Source organism: Oxyura jamaicensis, chromosome 5 (genome assembly GCF_011077185.1).
Source record: "Oxyura jamaicensis isolate SHBP4307 breed ruddy duck chromosome 5, BPBGC_Ojam_1.0, whole genome shotgun sequence".
In the NCBI taxonomy this organism is placed as follows: domain Eukaryota; kingdom Metazoa; phylum Chordata; class Aves; order Anseriformes; family Anatidae; genus Oxyura; species Oxyura jamaicensis.
This window is the reverse complement of record NC_048897.1, coordinates 26,340,831-26,358,131: the sequence shown is the minus strand read 5'-3', so window position 1 is coordinate 26,358,131 and position 17,301 is coordinate 26,340,831. Positions and strand designations below refer to the sequence as shown.

The 17,301-nt window shown below is 44.2% G+C and overlaps 1 protein-coding gene across 15 annotated transcripts in view; it reads right to left on the bottom strand.

The window, feature by feature from the left end:
• BRSK2 (BR serine/threonine kinase 2) overlaps positions 1 to 17,301 on the bottom strand; it is a 302,619-nt gene that overhangs the window by 142,872 nt on the left and 142,446 nt on the right. For all 15 annotated transcript variants that reach the window (XM_035327416.1, XM_035327417.1, XM_035327421.1 and 12 more), the window contains exon 2: positions 14,218 to 14,312. In XM_035327416.1, coding sequence (XP_035183307.1) covers positions 14,218 to 14,312 — 95 coding nt within the window. The remainder of the gene's footprint in view (positions 1 to 14,217; positions 14,313 to 17,301) is intronic.

The window sequence follows — 17,301 nt, the reverse complement described above, 5'->3', positions numbered from 1 at the left end:
CTGGCTCTTTTAGGAGATGAGTTGCCTTCTAACTTTAGCGTTCAAGTCTGCAGAGCAGAGCCTGTATTGCAGATAAGATGACTGGGAGATCCCTAAATCATCAGCAAGATCTGTGAACCGTGTGCATAAATAAAAGCTTTATGGAGTCCCGTGTCTGAATTTCATACACAACATCAGAATTGATGTGGGAAAGCTGATTATTGGTCTGATTTGATGGATCAGCATATGCCAGCACCAGGCCTGCTCCTATCATTCAGCAAAGTACGTGCTGCCTTTCAAGACCCCAAAGGAACTAGCAGAGAGGAAAGCACAAGTTACAGTTTGCTTCCACCAACCTAGCCCTTTGCCAGCTTTCACCAAAACCATCTCAGCACATCTCAGTCCCATCTCAGCACATGTCGGGACCAGTGAACAGGTAGACTCCTGCGAGGTCAAAGCTTTGGTTGCTCCAAAGTGCTGGGCCGATGTCTCACAGCGGTGCAGGATGCTGCTCCTCCTGCAACTTCAGCACTCCACTGAAGCAGGAATGCTTTCCTACAATAACGTAAAGCGTACCTGTAAACAGTGAGAAGCTCTGCAGATGAAAAAAACAACAACCTGGTTTGGGCATCTGTTTTGTTTTCCTATGAAAAGATGCTGGGGTGGAGTGTGAGCTATGCTACTTGCAGTTACTCAGCAAGTAACTTGAACATGGAGCAGATTCTGGAAGAAGGGAGTAGTCTGTGGTTGGAAAATGAGGAGGGAAAGCCTGAAATTGAAGGAAATGTCTTACAAGAAACAAATGGTAATGAGACCTCAGAAGAGCATTGTTTGACCTTTGGGCTTCATAGTTTTCTACAGTAGTCTCAGCTGAGATGGGACTCTCGTGCTGCTAAAGAAGGAAAAAGGCTTCTGGGAGCCCAGTTAGTCACTCACAGTGCTTCTGACACTGTTGTGACATGAAGAACTACTTCGAAAGTCTGATGTGTTATTTGCACAAAGAAAGAGTCAGGCTAGTGGGAAAGGATGGAACGGGAATGGGGGAATGGTCTGTCGGTGAGTATATCGCTCGTCCAGCTCATGGTGGAAGGAGAACGAAAAGGAAAATCCCAGAACTTAGCTGTGGATGTGCTATCAGACTACAACCAGAGTCCAGCGCGAGCCAGGGTGCAGATTTTTTCCGTTTCTCACAGAGAAATGAATGCTGTAGCAAAGCTGCTCCAACTTTTGGTTTCTTCAAAATCAAGGCAATAAGCTGTCTCAGCCTGCTTCATGCTCTAACAGGTACGGTCTTCCCACCAGAAGCTTCAAGTTAACAAGCAGTTCATAATGCTGCAGCACAGGAGCCCTAACATGCAAGCAGAATCCACAACCTGATTTATCGACAGAGAGAATACCAAAGGAACGTAGTGCGCCTGCAGATACTCACCCCAAGTTTGATGGCAGGGCTGGGGAAACGCAAAAGGATGGGAAGACAAAGACGCCTAGCGTACAGTTCAGAGGCTAAACTGCTCTGGCAAGAAGAAAGTTTAGCCTTTGCTTATGATTAAGTGGTTGCTTCTGCAAAGCCGGGCAGGTATCAAGAACTGGTTAATTGAGGGCAAGAGAGAGTGAGAGTACAAAGCGAAAACAGAGCAGTCAAGGGGAGAAAAACAGCTGCCACAAAGTCTGTTTCCCCTGAGGGTTTCTAGTTATCATTCAAAGATAAACACACTTTTCAACTAAGCTATTCTGTGGAGCTAATTCCCTAGGAGTGCTAATACTCTTGCCTGATGTGCTCAGGAGCTGATGGGTCTGTGCCTGTGTAACGTCCATTCAGCCTGTGCTGGGGCACATCCACCGCTAAACCTAATAAAAACTGAAATAATACAGCTGTGATGAAAGCACTGTATGCATATCTTTACTCATCCCTCACAGCAGATGGCCGGTAGACATCCCAAAGCAAGTGCCAGACTTAACAGTGTGTATTTGTGTATCAACATGTGGAACAGCACAGAGGAATTAAAGGCAAGTTCCTACACAAAGAGGGACAAACCTGCTTCCTTAGGTTTTGCAGCTGTGCACAGCTGAAGGAAAACAGCCCCTCTGATTAAATAATGAGATCTTTGCCACCTCCAAAGTTTGCTTTTCATGAGGCAGCCACACTCCCTTCCCAGGAATTAAACCTTTATAGATAGCAAGAGGTAGAATAGGCTGGGTCTGTGTTGCTCTGCAGTATAATTTGGCAAAGCTCTGTCCACTTTACCTGTATGCTGCTAGTTTCTAAAGTCTACGTATGAATTTACAAACAACTGATTAAAACTTACTCCTGTTCTACTCAGTTTTTCTGATCTATTTTTGTGATTGCATTCCACCAGCAGGCCCCTCGGGGGAACTCAAGTCTACGGGAAGAGACAAATTTCACAAACCCATGCAGTCCATGCCCTTTGGTGCTTTGGGTGCGACGTCAAGATCTCACAGAAAACTCCGCGTTTCTTCTTGCATCACTGTGGCACACACAGAGAAGGAGGTGCCCAGAAGCAAAGAACATTTAGCATAATTAGTTGGATGGGTGGTCAGCAGTTTAAACCAGCCACTTGATGTTACTGTAATGAGGTCTCAGTTTAACAGCTGTTCTGCATGCACAAAAATCCCCTCCGTCCCCAGGAAATCACTTAGAAATATAACAAATGAAAATCAAATTGTCTGTTTGAGAAGAAGCATGTTATGGTTTGGAAAATGCACATAATGGGTGCAGAAAAAATGCCCATGGATGAGTAAAAATTATTTCTCATAGCAACAGGATCAGGGAGCCTCCAAGCTTTATCTCAGGGACAGCACAGTGTAAATAAAACTCACATTAAGGCCTGTAGCAAATACCTGCACTTCTGCAGAATCCAGGAGGAGTAAAATCCTCCTAGGATAACTCAAGAGCTTAGGTCAGTGTGTTTTATACACACTTTGAGCCATGGAAGTCTTACTTGAAAATGAATGAAAATTATTTCCATGTTCATTAGCAGAATTATGTCACATGGCACCTCCTCACAGGCAACAAATACCTGTTCTGTACCATCTCCTAAATCAGTTAGAACATTCCCATCCAGCATCAACACATTCTAATGCATAAGGGAGCAACCTCAATCCTTCCACTACTACATCATTAGCTTCCTGAGTCTCGTATCCAAGACTAACTCATTAAAACATATTCTCAGGAATGTGCATGGCCCATAAACCCCTGAAACACATTCTTAATTTCACGGGGCTTTAAGTATCGGCCTTAAGCTCTGTATATCTAAACATCTATACATGCATTGAATCTACCCAGACCTAACCTTTCTGCCAGACTCTGAATCCTTCAGTTCTGCTCAGGTCTCTCACAGTCCTTATCAAAAGAATAATGCTAAAACTACTGACATATACTGGTTAAATATCATAACTTTCAAAATTCATACCTGCACAGGCAAATACAGGAGCTGATTATTTTGAGTGTCCATTAACAGCATTTTCTTTAGATCAGGCTGTGCTAAACTCTGCATTCAGTTATTCTGAAGTTTGCAGAGCCGGTATGAAACCACTAGACATGACAGCAGGATGCGTGGCATCTTATTTCAGGTTAAGAATGCACAACGAATAGACTCTAGCTTTGTACCACTGAAAAACAGGGACCTGGGCAAATGAACAGCTCTTAAGACACATAGGAATATTAGGAGATCGCAGCAAAAGCCTGGACTGCGGTCTGAGGACACGGTCAACAGAGCTGCCAGACGGCTTCTAACTGCAGCAGCTGCAAAGGATGATGGCTGTGGGGTATTTCTGTAGAGAGGTACATACAAGACCCTGAATAAAACAGGAGAAGAAAACTGTATTTGCAACAGTAGCCAACAATTATAGCAACGGGGAGGAAGAAATGGAGGATGATGTGATTGGTATTGCTGGTCTAAGGATGTGTAAAAATAAGGGGAGAAAAACCAAGCATCTCTAACTGGATCTGCACCTGCAAAACAAGTGGAAGAAAAACAGACTGTAATGAAAAGGACAGCTGGAGAGATGATATCAGAGGATGGAGGTCAAGCCTCTGCGAGAACCAGCAATTTGAGAGAGTGAGAAATGAGAGAGTCAGAAATAGCGAAGACCTTTTTAGAAGGGCATTGAAGGTATGTCAATATGCTGGTTCTTTCATCTATAGGCTGCTAGCTGTTTCTCAAAGTTTACTTAGAGAACTTGCTCAACATTTAAAATTTGATTTACATCCAACACTTAAATTGCAGAATTTTGGTAATCACATCTTTTATTCCAGCCCAGTGCATTTAGGAGCCCACTTCCAGTGTTCCCTCCTACAGACCACTGGCATCTCAAGACTCCAGGCAGGCTCCAAGAAGGCATTCCTCCTTTACCTGCTGATGTGTTTGCTCTCTTGTTGGGATTCAAACCACAAACAAGATGTGATCATTACACAGGGTTCCTTTAGGATGCTAAAGCCTCAGAGCCCCCTCAGCACAGCAGCCTTTGAACCAGAGTCCTAAATCCTCTTCATGCTGTTGCTGTAGTGTTTACTTTCACCTGCTGAGACCTCCACTCTTTGGATTCTACTCTGCTGATGGTTGATTTTCAGTTTTACTTAACAACTTAGTTTCTACTGACCTTTTTCATACTGAATTTTCCTGACATGGCTTCTTCATTCACTCACCGTTCCTACCATGAGGCTGAAGCATCCAGTATTGTCTCTGCAGTTCTCCAAGGACTAAGTTTTTCTTACAGCTGATATATATATATATTTATATATATATATATAATTCTTCTAAGTCTGGTCACGATATTTGGCCAATCTCTTTCAACACATCTGCACTAGGGTTCAGGTTAGACACTAGGGGAAAAATAAAATCACTAGAATTGTCATGTAGCACTGGAACGGGCTATCTAGAGAGGCCAAGGAATCTCAATTCTTAAGGTTTTCAAACCAAGACAGACAAAGCTGTGGCTGACCTATGCCCCTTGTTTGAGGGGGAGAATGGACTACATAAACCCTCACAAGTCCCTTCTGACCCTTATTTCTATGATTTTACACATTTCTCCAATATATCAATCTCTCCCCTACTTAGGAACTGTAATAGTCTGGTTATCCTAGATTTCATCTTCCTTGATATCCCCTCTATTCTTCAAGCGGTATGTCATCAACTCCAGTCTGGTCCAATTTACATTGTGCTCCATTTGCAGCTAAAAGGACGCACAGAGACATTGAATCATTCATATCTGCCCAAAAAATGCACTGAGAGGTTGCCAGGTGGCAGGATGGCTCCATAAACTACACGTCACCTCGATACCCGAGCAGCCAACAGCTGTAGGCAGCACCAACCACGTCCTGTGTCCTCGGCTGCTGGTAACTGGTAGCTTTTTCTCCTCAGCAGTATAATAAAGCAACTTTCACCAGTGCCGTTGCTGGGCTTCTACATGTCAGCACCTTTGAAATGTGTCTTTTTATTCTGCTTGCTACTAGACAGGGCACAGGTGCCTTTTCTCTTATAGCTGGGATATTCTGGTACTACAGAGCAGTCAAATCCACAATTTGCACTGCTCTGCTGCCCAGAAGGAGTTTGGCACTCTTAGGTATCCACACACAACTAATCCTTCCTATACTCTATACTTCTTTAGCTACATTCTTCCGTGACTGCTGAATTTAACTTACACCCCTCCATAAGAAATGAAAATATGACCCTAGATGACTGGGAAGACAGCTGTGTACTACTCTGCCCTGTGTCCAGCAATCTTACTTACTTGTTCCTAAGTAAATGTTTTGTGGATTTGATAAATCAGGGATTGATTTAAGAGGTGGAAATGAGGATGAAATGAACACATCATATCTAGAGGGTAATATGCACTCTCATGCTGTTTGTGTCTTTCCTTTCTGCTTTCAGAGTGCTGCCGGCACAGCAAGGGACAACAGGAGGTTAACAAAGAACAGAAGGGATTTAGGAAGGAAATTCAGGGACAGCTGAGGGAGCAGGAGCCAAGGGAAAAAAATTCATCAAAGAAAAGAGATAAGAACATTAGACTGAGGGGTTTTATTTCAAGGTATTAGGAAGAAAATATAAGAAGAAAAATCTCTAAAAAAATAACTTTATGTTAAAGTGTTTCACAGCTGGGGGAAATTATTCTGTCTCTATTGACATTCTAGTACTAGTCCAGCAGGTACTTTCTGCTGGACCACCTCCACACATGTAAATCTAGACAGGCATACTGCCCTTTTGCCCATGGAGCAATAGTCGCTCACTTCCAGTCTGTTACAAAGATCCACGGTGACAGGTTCCTGACGGACAGCGGGACACAACTTCCAGAATGTCACAGCATGCCATTTACTAGCTATTCTTCCAGGAAAACTGTAGGTGTGTATTCTGAACCCGTTGAAAAACTGCTTCAGATGCAACAGGGAAAAACTAGTAACAATCTCTTCATCTCCTTGTACATTTGTGATGGCAGTATTTGCATGTTCTGGTGGCTCTTCTTCAGTTTAGATCTTCTAGCCTTGGTTACTTTGTTATATAGAGCTGTACAGAAGGGCACAGCAAGTTCTTGGGATGTAGAGAAATGAGCTAAAATACACACCCCATTAAAAGAGAGGAGCATTCCTTATGAGCAGACATGAGAAGCAACTGTGTATTCCTGTCTTTATTATACAGTTTGCTAATATTTATTTACTGTATACAGGCCTGCATTTGAGAGAGGCAGAAGATAAGGCAGGAAACCCCAAAGTAGATAAAACTACAGGGTTACACTCCGTTGTGTTACCCCTTGCAACAGTGACATTTCCTTACCGCTTCGCTGCTGCATGTACGTTAGAGGAGGCACTTGTTGCCAGAGCTGCAAGCGACGTAAGATGTTTCTGCCTGCAGTATATGCCAGGAACCAAACCACAAACAAGTGACTGTATTTCGTAGACCAGATTTCCTTCTTGAGTGTTGACAACTTCACAACTGTCCCCCTGCCTTAGCAAAACATTCTAAAACAAGATTTTCAATGTTAATTTTAGCAGAAGCTGGAGCGTCAGTCCCAGATTTCCAGGAAGGACCGGGAGTTTGGTTGTCTGACTTTTTCAAGTTATCACTGAATATTTTTGAAAAATCCAGCCTGCCACTGGGTTTGGCACCCCAGAATTTCTTGCCACTTTCAAAAGTCCCTATTTCCACCAGAGGCAACGCATGATAACATAACAGAGATGTTACTGAGCAATCATTACACGCTGAGAGACCAGAACACATGTAGAAGATTAAACCCACTCTCTCCTTTCCTACGGTTTGTAGAGAATTAAGGTAAAATCTCTATTACCACTTTCCCAGCACAAAGCCATTGGTGCTGCCTCCTTGTGCGGCTGCAAAGCACACCATGGTATATTACACTGTAGAGTTCAAGAGCACCAGGTGTTCTGACAAGGCTGCGATTGCTTCTCCCACGTTGGAGCAGAATCGACCATGCCATGACTGCAATTCTGGCACCGCAAGGCAGCTGGACCACTGGAGCACAGGTGTGAGCTCTCCTAGCATTAATGCACCTGGACAGTTCTGTTGGAGTTGGAGAAGAAGCGCTATTTCGAACTAAGCGTTGGGCAGCTCCTTTCTATATGAAGCATGTATATCCATGAGAGGACAGCAGCAGAATGCAAGCAAGGGTTTATTGCTGTGGGAATGTTCTTCATGAACAAACCTGCATATTAAATGCAAGCACACCATGGATGCAAGGCAGTGACTTCCAAGACAGCAGTTGGTAAAAGAGGAAATGATGAAATACCTAAAAACTTACCACTAGACAGGTCAGCAGGCCCTAAGAGCAGCAAAGCAAACCCATGGCATATTGTATCCAGCTCCAGCTGACAGCTCTGGAACTAAGTTAATTGTACTGGGATTGAGCCTTTGCAGAGTTTTCCAAAATTCATGCCAACTATTTAATAGCACAAACTGCAGGGATAGACCATGACAGGTCCGGTTTATACTTTACAAATGACCAGCAGAACTTTAATGTTGGATATAAAAATGGAGAACAAACAAAAAGAATCCACATCCCCTAACCGACAGTGCAATGCCAGGCCCTAGCTCACAGCTGTGCTAGTTGAAATATCCCATAGATGACACATTTTATTTGGGTTGGGAAACTCTTAACAGCTATATGGGGCCAAGAAATCCTGATGCATGAGGCACCACACAGCTGTATCAGCAAAATCTTAAGATAAACTTTGAACCAAGTCTTTGCTGAGATGGCTTGCCTGCTATAAACAGGGATGGACTATATCCCGTAAGTGGGATGGATCAGTGTATTGATGTTTATGGTGCTTATTATTCGAGATGACAGATGCAGAGTCAAACATCTGAGCCAATTCAGGTCTCAGTCAATCTACTTGAGGATTGATGTCCCATTACTGCTGGAGCTCTTCTGATGTAATTCTGGTTCTTTCCAGGAGAAAAGACAAAACAATTGAACGGTTTCCAGACAAGATTCTGGAATGTGAAATACAAGCCAATGTGAAATGGAGTCTTTCCATCTGCACCCCAGAAAAAAAGTTTAAGGCAGAAAAGAAAACATAGACCAATCTAAACCACATATACTGAGTTACCCTTGGTCCTCAATGAAATCAGCGCATGCTGTGCTGCAGCACTGAGATGCCAGCATCTTCCTCCTCCTATACTGTTGACAAACTTTTGCAGTGACACTGAGCAAACACTGGCATGACAGAGTCGTGAAAACAGGATCTAGCAGTTTCTAAAAACCCGAACCTATCATGGTATGACACATACACATATACACATACACAAATACAGTGCAATTACAGTGGTAACAGTTAAAGAGAAAGTTGAACACAAAGGATTTTTAGAGGCTGATTACTGACAGCAGCTTCACAGGAGGATAAGGACTGGATGGCCAAGCACATCTACACATCTCACCTCCAAGAGCCGTTATTTTTCTACCCATGCATGATGGTTATGATCAACTAAAATCAATGGCAAAAGCATTCCTAGGTTTCAGCTAGCTCTAGCTGAGGCTTAGGAAGGGCATTTATTGCTGCATGACCAAGGCAGCGCACGAGGATGTTAGACTGCCTATATCTGTGTGTTTGCACGCACGCGGCTGTGGGTAGAACTTGTCTGGTAAAACAGAGATTTGAGCCAGACAGTCACAATAAAAGTCTGTGGAATTAAAAGTAGGGTGAAAAAAATAGGACCAATTATTTTTATAGCTCGCCCAAATGCCTCAATTGATCACACTAACTTTAGAAAGCAAAAGGCACTCTGCACACTTGACAGGTTTGTTCCTGTGACAGGTACATCATGTGCTCGTGATTCCTGTTTAATTTCCTTCCTGAAGAATACCTCAAACTGTGCTCCTTGTGGGTGTGGTGGAAAGTGGAGGCGGAGAATGATTCTTCTCTGAAGGAAAATACAATTATTCAACTTCTTTAACTGCTCAAACAGATGACAAGTGAACAGGCTTTCAGTGCTCCCCACCAGCTCCAGTTTAAAACAAAACACCCTGCATTATACATTCAGTAACAGATCTCTAGTCCCAAACTCCCTATAGCAGAAGGGAGCCAGGGAAAACAGGCCCCTTTTATTTGCCCATGTTTTTCAGATCGCAAGGTGCTTTTTTGTCTCTGAACTAGAAGACAGACTCTCACTCGTGAAGCTGTGCTGTGCTAAAAGGGTTGCTACTGGCATATGAACCAGGGCCAGAGAGGCGGGGGGGGGGAGGGGGCTGCATTTGTGTTGTCATGTTCCTTGATGAGTGTCAGTCATTCCTGCGGCTTGGTCACCACCTACACAGAGTCAAACACGCACGCAGACACGCGCACACTCCTCATCTCTTCGCTTCCAGCACTGAAAGCAGACAAACGTGGGGTAATTCTCCAGGTTGAAGATGAATCAAAGCAAGGGTGAGCGTGTGTATTTATAACATAAATTTCATCCAGTGCTCGAGTAGGCTGAGCATTTCTACTTTTAATCTGTCTACCTACAGCTTCCAACTATTAGTTTCCAATAAGCTTTCTGCCCCCAGGACTGCAGTATCTTCTATTATCAAATACCTATCATCCTTATCAGTATTTACAGACCATGGTTAAGTTCTCTCTTAACCTTCTCATTGATTAACTAGGTAGATTGAATCCTCTGAGTGTCTCATAAAGCATGAGCTCTGATTGTTTACTTATTCCCTCACATCTTTCCTGAACTGTGCCCTATTTTAAAACATTTTCCTTGAAGAATGGACAACTCGACCAGACGTGCTGCATTTCAGCAGTTTTAGTAACAAAACAGTGGCAGCTAATGCACGGCTTCCCACCGCAAAAGGAAAAAAGAGAAAAGTAAAGAGAACAGGATAATGAAATGGGTTAAAAAGGAGGCAAAAATAACAGAAAGAAAATGGAGAAGGAAGGAAAGGAAGTCAGATGAGCTAGTAAAGAAACAACTAGCTATAGAAATAGAAGGTTGTGAAGAAGGATGAGATGACAAAAAGGCTGTGCACAGCCGTACCTATTTACACGTGGGCTCTCCTCAGTTATCCTGACTGCTCCAAGAAGCTGACAAGCCATCCTGCTACCTGTCCCCCCATTCAACTATTCCAGGCACTAAGGGGTCTCCGATGCTGATGGCTGCATGATCCTCCCTGCCTAAGAACTTAGGATTTTTGGAAGCGGAGCTCATCGGGAGCACAGGGCACTACAACACCCCCCAAACCCACCACCCATCATTCAAACCAGCCCCACAGGAGAGGTGCGGAAGGGAGTGGGTCGCTTTCATCCCCCAGCCTAGAAATACCTGCCTTGCTTCAAGGCCAGCGCAGAGGATTCAGTGAGAATGAACAAAAGGCACGCACACACAAAGCACACATATGGAGCTCCGGGCTCCAGTCATCAAGCCTGGGACATCTGCGTCTTTCTCAGGATGTCTGCGTGTGCAAATAATTAGGCTAAGGCCAGCTGTCACCTTCTCACTCTTCACCCTTTATGCTCCCATTGCTTCTGCTACCATTGCCTTTCCAAAGAGTATTTCGTTGGGCAGATCACCAAAAGAGGAGGCATTTCTTTTTGCTTATTCTGGTGAGGGATTGGTGAGGTGGTAAAGAGCAAAATACTCCTCTGAGGACATCTTACGAGACTCCTCCACATTTCCAAGCAAGCTTTTGCCACATCAGAGGGAAGATTTGCTTAAGGTCTTAAGTTCTGAAGTTATAAACCCCAAACGCTCGTGCTGGTACTGAAAATGCAACCATCAACAGCGAGGCTGCACATTCAGGAACACTTACTGCTTTATGGCCACATTTAGCTCACGTATTCTGGGCCTAATTTCCTTCTCTCCTCAAGCAGTGATCCAGAAGTAATTCAGTGAAATTAATGAACCCTACTCAATCTTCACACGCTCCCTCTAATCCACGCACTTCTGAGGCCCTTCTTCAGGTTCGTGCTGGAGCAAGCTGAAGGTCCCTCAAGAGGCAGGCTTCCAGCCCAGTGGGGTGAAAAACACGCCGCTGAAGACACCCAGCCAAAGCATTTACCAGCTGTGTGAAAGCAGGAGTGAGAACAAAACCAGGACTTCTGTTCTCAGCTGTGATATTTGTAGCTTTGCCCCCAAATGGCACTCCCAAGCAGGCTCCAGCTGGGGCTGGCGAGGGAACACGGCTCCCCAGCCTCTGGTTAGAAAGGCAGGGCGCCACAAAGCGGAGAGCTCGCAGGCACGCCGAGCAGCCCCGTCCTCCGGCAGGGCAGCGGGAGCTTGGATGATGCATTTAGTGCAGCCTGTGCTGCAGCGTGCCCGCCCGTGTATCATCTCCATAGCAGCAGTTCCGTTAATTGAGACCAGCTGCTTCAACTCCAAATTCTTCTCTCCAGAAATATTGATACTACTACGTTATGATTAGAAAGCACTTTACCAAATGCCTCTCAATTTTGCACAGCTCAGATGAAGAGCAGCTGCAGAAAGAAGGGACAGTTCCCTGACTGCACAGAATAAAAGAAATACTCACTGCAAAAACAGTGGAGAAATGAAGGCTGTAAGTAGCAAGTCAAAATAGCATAACGATGGCAGGAGAAAGCAGCCTGCTGCATGTGCTCGTGCCTGTCATTTTAGATGTTGAAAGGACTCTGAGCAGACTTCTTCCTTATGCTCTAGGATAAATGGCCACAGCACTGTGGTTTTACAGCTCCATGCGGCAGGTGCACGGATTTGTCAGATCCAGTTTTTCTGTCCAAGGATGGATTAAAGCAAAACCCATCAATCTGGGCCTGGCTTGGAAGAGTAGCTGTGGTCTTGACGCGGCTCCAGGGCCTGTTCTGCACAGCCCACTGGCAAAGAGTCACTGGAGCTGATAAGTGAGTGGGAAGATTTGCAAAGCAGGAATGCCACCACACCACCCCAGCTTGGCTTCCCTGGTGGCTGCTTCCCTGCGGCTGCTGACTCCTTGCAGCAGGCTGTCAGCTCTGCCTGGCAATGGTCATGCTGGGACTGCCGAAAGCTGAAGCATTTTTCCCCAGCAGCCAGGCTGGATTAAGCTGGCTAACAGTACAGTTCAATTCCAAATTCACTTAAAAGTCTCGAGCCCTGTCTCTGACCGTCAGACACAGGGCGTTCCTGAAAAGACATCTGGTTACCAAGTTTATGCAAGATCTGGGCTAACCACTTCAATCCCATCTGCTGTTCCAGCCTCCTGAGTATGGAGAACAGAATCCTTGAAAGAGAAAATCTCACCGTGAATGGTCTGAAAATGAGGATCACGATACAACGCATGGTTTCCTCCTGAGAAGGATGTTGTACAGGCTTACAGAAAACATGGCACTCTTCAGCATGTGGCTGTGCAAACAGGGGCCTAGCCATCACCTCATTACTCAGATTTCATACTACAACTAAGGTAATGCAACAAAACGAAAGCAGAGCTCACTTTGCTATGCTCTGTGATTTGCCTCCTACTCTGAAAATCAATGAGGTAAATAAAATCTTTGATACAGATACCAGCCAGAGTGTCTCTCATCTAACATAATGCTCATGTTTTTTAAAAATATTCCTACTGTGTTCCTCTGGAAAATATTCAGAGTTTTCAGAGTCTCATTCAGATGTTACCATTTACACACTTTTTTCATTTTCATTGTGTTCCACTCATCTGGTGAATCTCCCTTTAAGGTTGCTGTTTTCCTATCTATTTCACTTTCTAATTTCTGGTCTCCACTAGAACACTGTTTGAATCCACAGTGCTGCAGGAGATGGAATACTTCAATGAAATTCCACAGAGATAAGTCTGAGCACATTACAATTGAGTATCAACTTTCAGGATCATTCTTTGAACAAAATTACATTGTACACCTAACATTCAGTGTTTGCATCTTCCTTTAATCTCCTTTTTCTTTCTGCTCCTTAAGGTCACCATACTTACTTGTGCTTGAAAACAGCTGGCAGAGACACGTACATACAAGAAATGGCAGTGTAAAGATAGATGCTACATGTGCTCACAGGGAGGTTACCTCTATGACGCCTGCAGATCCATTAGTGCTTTCTGGAGGTGACAGCTTGATGGAATTCTGTTGATTGCAGTGCAGTTCTGCTCCACCCCGCAAGCTGAATTTAGCCCCTCGTGTTACCAAATCACATGAATAAACTTTTATGCATGGAGGTTTTTTTATTATTATTTCCAGGTTTCCAAGATCAGTCAATTACATTTGTGTAAGGAGATGTATATCACAAGGCTAGGTAAAAAATGAATTAAGCTCTTCTGAAGACTACTGTCATTGGGACAGACTCTTTGGTCGCTTCCAATGCCACAGCTCTGTGGATTGTTGACAGAATTACGCCAGCTTAAAAACAATCATGGACCCCAGCACATCAGATCATAACGAAACCACGCAGAAGAGCAAACAGTAGGAGTATACAAACAAGAGATTTACCAACCTCACTTAAATCTCTTCCCACTGACATGTGAACCCCTGTCTGCAACACACTGCAACCACTCTACCCTGCTCCAGCAGTGAAACTCACGATGCCCAACACACAGCTGCCCCAGCAGAGAAGTAACAACTCTGCAGCTGACCATTAATTTTGTTCTCAAAGCACAGGAGTGCTCCCGTTTAATTTCAGCTGCCCTCACCTCCCCCATAACTGAATTATTGTTATTATGCTCTGCATAATCCTAGTACTGACAGGGATGTTTGTTAAACGTAATTAAAGATATTAATTTTGCATGGAACAGAAGACAGCGCCAAGAACTTATTTTTTTTTTAATCTCCCATTAGAAAATTACCTTCATTAGCACCGATTCGCTGAGCTTCTCTCTGTTGACAATTTTTATCGCGACCTTCTGACATGTGACACAGTGAACCCCCAACTTCACAAGCCCTGCAGGAGAAACAGCAAAACAGAAAGAAACAATTTGTTAAAGCTATCGACTGTTGACATTTTTGCTATTTGTACGTTACCCAGCAGTTGGCAATTCATATGCAAACAAATTTCCATTAGTCCCTCCTCCTGCCAGATGAAATCTTGTGAGTAATGAAGACCCTGCAGCCCACACTGCGACCACTTGGCAGTGAAGCTGCCAGCATCCTTAACGCCACTGCAATTTCTCCCATCAAAGCTGTATTGTTGCTGAAATGCTGTTCTACCGGTAAGAAGTAAACTTCTGCCAATTTAACTGCACTAGGCTGGGGGCTTGTGCCAACACCTGACATCACTGAAAGCTCAGCAATCCACCAGACTGGATGGTCAAATGGCTGCAGTGTAGACACAGTCATGCCATTTCCTCCCGCCCCTTCCAAAGCTTTCAGGTTCGTAATAAAAAATTGATCAGGTACTTAATCAAGTTTTCTCCTCCTATTTTAAACTTACCCTGCTGTATAAGGTTAACACTGTGATGAATGCCACAGAGGAATGAAGGAACATCAGCATGTGCTGATACAATAGTAAGTTCTTATTTGTTACTATTTACTATATCCTTGTTAATATCTACACAGGAGTGCAGCTGAATGGTTGTATTTGCAAAAGGATACCAGTATTCCCATTAGGATCGGGATGTCTGAGCTATCAAAAATGTGGAATAAAACTCCAAGAATTAAAAGAAAGAGGTAAGTAACATGAAGTGTTACCGTCTGCAGAATTTTGATCTGAATCTGCTGACTCGCATTGAAGTACATCAAGATCTCCCATGAGTGAGTTAAACATAGTCTCCCGAGCTCAAAACTCTATCTCCAGTAACAAAATTTCTGCCCTGAAAAATTTTACTTTGCTGGCCTATTCAAGTGAGATCTGTTTGCTTCAGCTTTTACTCCTGTCAAATGTGCACATGCAGCACACCACCTAACAGGCTGGACTCTGTCCCACTCACACACAATGTGCCAAGCTGGCATTTGGCTTAACTCAGTTATAACCTGAGGAAGAAATGGCACCTCCCTGGTGGCACTAAGACCTGCAGGGCTTCACGGAGCATTTATGAGCAGTGATACTGTGCAGTAAGAAAAAGTCCAGCTCAGCCTGCAGCTCCTGGGTTGGGTGCCTTTTAAGATCCTGACCTCATTCCCTGTCCCAAACGCCAAAGCCAGAAGCGTTGCTTTATCTGCAAAGTGAGCACAACAGATCTGGAGGCCAGAGAAATGACGACCACAGGACTTCATGCTTTCGCTTCAAGGGATGAAACGCGTAGACCTCTGCCTTACCTCAAGCTGTCCCCAGAGAAGTGAACTGGAGTTTCATCATGGGCTCCAGCAATCTCCTACAGATATTTGTTCATCTTTTTGCTGCACGGTTAATGACAGATGCTGAACAATTAAGCACGGGTTATTATGCTGAGAAATAACCTCCCAACTCACTTCCAGTCATCTCTCTTTTACGGTGCACTGAAGTTTTCTGGATATTTCCAGTCACGTAATCCTTCAGTCTCATCTGGTTAAGTGCTGACACCCTCACTTTCAGCCATGACACAACCGAGTCACAAAAATTAAGAACGCAGCGCGCTGACAGCTCCATCTGAAACTGCACGTGGCAGTGGGCTGTCCTCTGCCTCGAGCAGCGGGGAGTACAGCTGGGGGAAGATGCCGTGATGTCCAGCAAATCCTCACTCTTACGCCTGAATTTTGTCCTCTCAGTAGTACATTTATTTTATTACCTGTAGCACCACGGGCTCTGTGTTCACCATTCCCAGCCTCTGCAGCCTCTCTTCTGCTTCTCTTTGGCTTTGCTCTGTGTTTGGACAGTGCCTGCCTGGCACTTCTTTGGTGTAAGCGCACGGCTTCAACCCGTGCCTACTGCTTTCTTCCAGCTTCCAACACAAATCACAGCTCTGCATCATGCTCTTTGCATCGCTCTGAACTCCCTCCCCTTACGTTACCAGATCTTTGCAGAAGTTCTAGCTCAGTCATTATAAATGACAGACTCCCAGGATATGTGACATGGTGCTGCACTGTAACATGCAGCAGGCTAATTATTTTAAGAGTTCAGTAAAGGTGGCAAACAGCTACTTTCTCTTCCCCCAAAGAAAATGGAACCTCACATTTCAAGACTTGATTTTAAACGTTGTTCTTCCCGAGTCAAGACATCTGTCCCACTGCACCTGGCCGATCTGTAAACTACTTTTTCCTTTGTCCTCACTGCAGCACCTTGCCATTGAGTCAGTGAAACCAAAGACACCACCAACTCCTGGGACATCATCATTCCGCACAGGCGATCCTCACAGCATCCCTTCAGCTACTCACCTACCACAGAAACTGAGAAATTAAGGTTATACCATTCCGTTTACTCTGATAATGACATAAATCAACAATCAGAAGACTTTACACACCTCACAAAATCATACTGATACTATCACAATGACTTTACATTGAATTAATTCCACCAACCTCAGGAAGTAATTTCTGATTTACACCAGTGTACCAGAGAACAAAATGAGAAACCTCCTGTCAGATCTAATGCATTTTTCCTCTATTCTTAAATACATACATTAAAGTTTGAGAAAAAAATACACTGTCACTGTTATCTGTTTTGTGGAGATAACTCTAAGACAACCTTCTGAACAGCCCAAGACAGCACTTTTCACAGCAGTAAATTCGGTGAATGCAATTTTCGGATAAAAATAAAACCTGTTGCTCTGCTGTGCCTCCCCGCCTTCCCCTTGCCTTTGACATCTGCATGCCACCCTAGCAAAATAAAACCCTGACAGTAGCCCACCTACAGGAGAGTATCCTACTAGTATTAGGAGAAAATCCCAAGTGAGCTGGGGCAACGAAAGACTTGTATTCGGGACTTCAACTTTGGTCCTGGCAATTCCAGCCTACAGAGTTACAAGTCAGAGATGACTTACAGGCATCTGACTCCTGTGAGCTCCTGATGGCTCTTT